Consider the following 2,655-nt stretch of genomic DNA (forward strand, 5'->3'; position numbering starts at 1 on the left):
GGATTAATTATTGTGAATAAAATTTCTTAAATGGTATGCATGTAATTATAATTTCTTTAAAGGTGTAAATACACGGTATTTTACAAGGATACGCAAAAGCATGTGCAATGAAATAAAATCGACCACCTTGCAAATGACATTTTTATTAAGGATGTGAATATAACCAATGCTTAAGCTTTATTTTTGGAATAATAAAATAATGACTAAGCAATTTTGGTATGCATTTCTGTGGATTAATAACAAGATAAGTTTGTCTTACTTCAACAAGATAAAAGATGAGATAGATTTTTCTTACGTGTGTCGTTAATGTGTTGTTTTATTATCGACACTTTGATAAGCGATGAACTATAGATCAAAAGACGCGAGCAGCTATACATGTATATGAATCCTAGTTGGTATCTTCATTTCTCTCTAGCATTTGTAACCAGTCTGATCATTTGATAGTCGGCACTTCGAAGCAGATTAAACGAATACAGCAAGACCGATTTTCCTCAAATTGTAATATTTGATTAGTAATATTATTGTCTACTTTATATGTAAAATAAAACCTAAACTATACCGTCTAGTTCTAGTGGGGTCATCTATAATAAGAAAAAATGCACAGAATTTTGCTATATATTTGGATTGTTACAAATACAGATTGGTACCATTAATACATTAAAAAATAACCCTGATGATAGCATTATTTTATGTATAGTAATTCATAGGCATACTTTTATGTAATTTGTCAAAACATACTCCTACAAAGCATCATTTTATCATCATTTCATAAAAATACAATTGCAAAGCACACCTACTGAAGCATGAATCAAAATAAATCATAAAATGTATAAATACACGGCATTTTACTAGAATGCACAAAACATGCAAAATGAAAACTAAAGTCGGCCTCCTTAAAATTCTGGGTTTTATTTGTAATCAATGCATGCTTTTGATAGCAATTATAAATGAGAAATACAAAATACAATAGACAATGTGTTTTAGCAATATATTTTATTATTCATGAAAAATGAAAATAAGGCGTATAACAGAGCTCCTCGGGGTCTTTTGTTCAACGGTGCAAAATATCTGCAGGTGTTTACCCCACATAGGAGGCTGTAAAATAAATCAACAAGTTAACATCTTAATTTTATTGCATAAACAATTTCAATGTTGAAATCATATAAACGTCTACTTACATTTCATATTCATACCAGCGTTGTTATTAGGTCCCATGTTGTTTGGCATCATTACATTTCCCATAGCTCCATTGTTTCCTCCATTCATCATCATCATGTTTACGGCGTTCATCATATTTGCCATGTTGGCATTTGTGGCTCCATTGTTGTTGTTGCCCATATTAGCTGGCATCATAGTGTTCATTGCTCCCTTGTTGTTACCCATATTAGCTGGCATCATGTTCATGGCGTTCATAATATTTGCCAAATTGGCTCCATTGTTGTTGTTGCCCATATTAGCTGGCATCATAACGTTCATTGCTCCTTTGTTGTTGCCCATATTAGCTGGCATCATGTTCATTGCGTTCATCATATTTGCCATATTGGCTCCATTGTTGTTGCCCATATTAGCTGCCATCATCATGTTTACAGCATTATTCATGTTAGCTGGCATCGTGTTCATGTTGTTGCCCATGTTAACGGTGTTCATCATATTGGCTACATTGGCATTCATGTTGTTGTTCATGTTAACGGCGTTCATCATATTGGCCACATTGGTATTCATGGCGCCTTTGTTGTTGCCCATGTTAGTTGCCATCATATTCATAGCGGCCGTATTCGTATTAGCGGGCATTGCATTCATAGCTCCGTTGTTCATTCCCATATTCGCTGGCATATTCATGTTATTGGCATTGTTAGCACTTCCTACAACAAAGGACATTAATCTGAACAATGAAAAAAGGCATATGTCGAACAATTTTACTATTTTGAGTTATCTAAATATATGTATAATTTGCATTTTTTTTTTACCTCCGCCATAAGTTGGAGCGGCGCTTGCTACAGCAATAAGACTGGTAACAGCAATCAAGAAGAAACCCATCTGAAACAACAACGTTGAAGATAATGGATAAAATCTACTATAACACTGTTAAGTATTTGCCTAAGTTGTGGATTATCGTAACTCTTTTTTCTTTTTCTTTCTTATTTTTTTTGTACGTGTACTGTATTTGATTGTAAATTAAGAAACCTTTTGAGCAAAGCTAGAATGTTGTAAGAAATTGTTCATAGAACATCCTTTAAAATTTGATCAATTTTACCAAACAAAATATTTCTTATGATAACATTATGAAAATTAAGTAAATCATAAAACGTTCATAGCTATAAGCATGCTTACAGTGATCAAAGGAGATGACACGCTTGGCAACAAAGAACACTGGAGGTATGAGGAGTGAAGATCTGCAAAGATTTATGTCGAACATGCTTTATATATAGTTTGGAAAGTTTGTATTTTTTCCGGTGGCGAAATCTGCTGGGTGTTCAATTTGTTTGATGTTTTACAATCAGATCATGTAAGAATGTACGTTAAGTCTCCGGTGTTCTATTTTTACAGCAGAAAAGCGCTGCTTTTGGGGTGACATACAAAACCTCTGTAACTCCTTGACACAATTTGACGAGGGTTTGACACAAAGATAAAAGTTCATCTTACTAGTACTTTATC

General features: G+C 33.4%; 1 protein-coding gene across 1 annotated transcript; it reads right to left on the bottom strand.

Annotated features, from left to right (window-relative positions):
* Nucleotides 1-906: 906 nt before the first annotated feature.
* Nucleotides 907-2,410, bottom strand: LOC128190872 (putative uncharacterized protein DDB_G0286901). The gene is made up of 4 exons (XM_052863084.1): nucleotides 2,332-2,410; nucleotides 1,968-2,037; nucleotides 1,179-1,862; nucleotides 907-1,095 (listed from the first exon to the last, which is right to left on the bottom strand). Exons 2-4 carry the CDS (start codon nucleotides 2,035-2,037, stop codon nucleotides 1,079-1,081), a joined length of 771 nt encoding a protein of 256 aa, XP_052719044.1. The 5' UTR covers nucleotides 2,332-2,410; the 3' UTR covers nucleotides 907-1,078.
* Nucleotides 2,411-2,655: the final 245 nt, after the last annotated feature.

The sequence above is a fragment of the Crassostrea angulata genome, chromosome 6, assembly GCF_025612915.1.
Source record: "Crassostrea angulata isolate pt1a10 chromosome 6, ASM2561291v2, whole genome shotgun sequence".
In the NCBI taxonomy this organism is placed as follows: Eukaryota; Metazoa; Mollusca; class Bivalvia; order Ostreida; family Ostreidae; genus Magallana; species Magallana angulata.

Coding starts and splice junctions, on each gene's coding strand:
- LOC128190872 (XM_052863084.1), bottom strand. CDS start 2,037: ATGGGTTTCTTCTTGATTGCTGTTACCAGTCTTATTGCTGTAGCAAGC. Junction 1,863..1,967: donor CGCTCCAACTTATGGCGGAG/GTAAAAAAAAAA, acceptor CCTTTGTTGTAG/GAAGTGCTAACAATGCCAAT.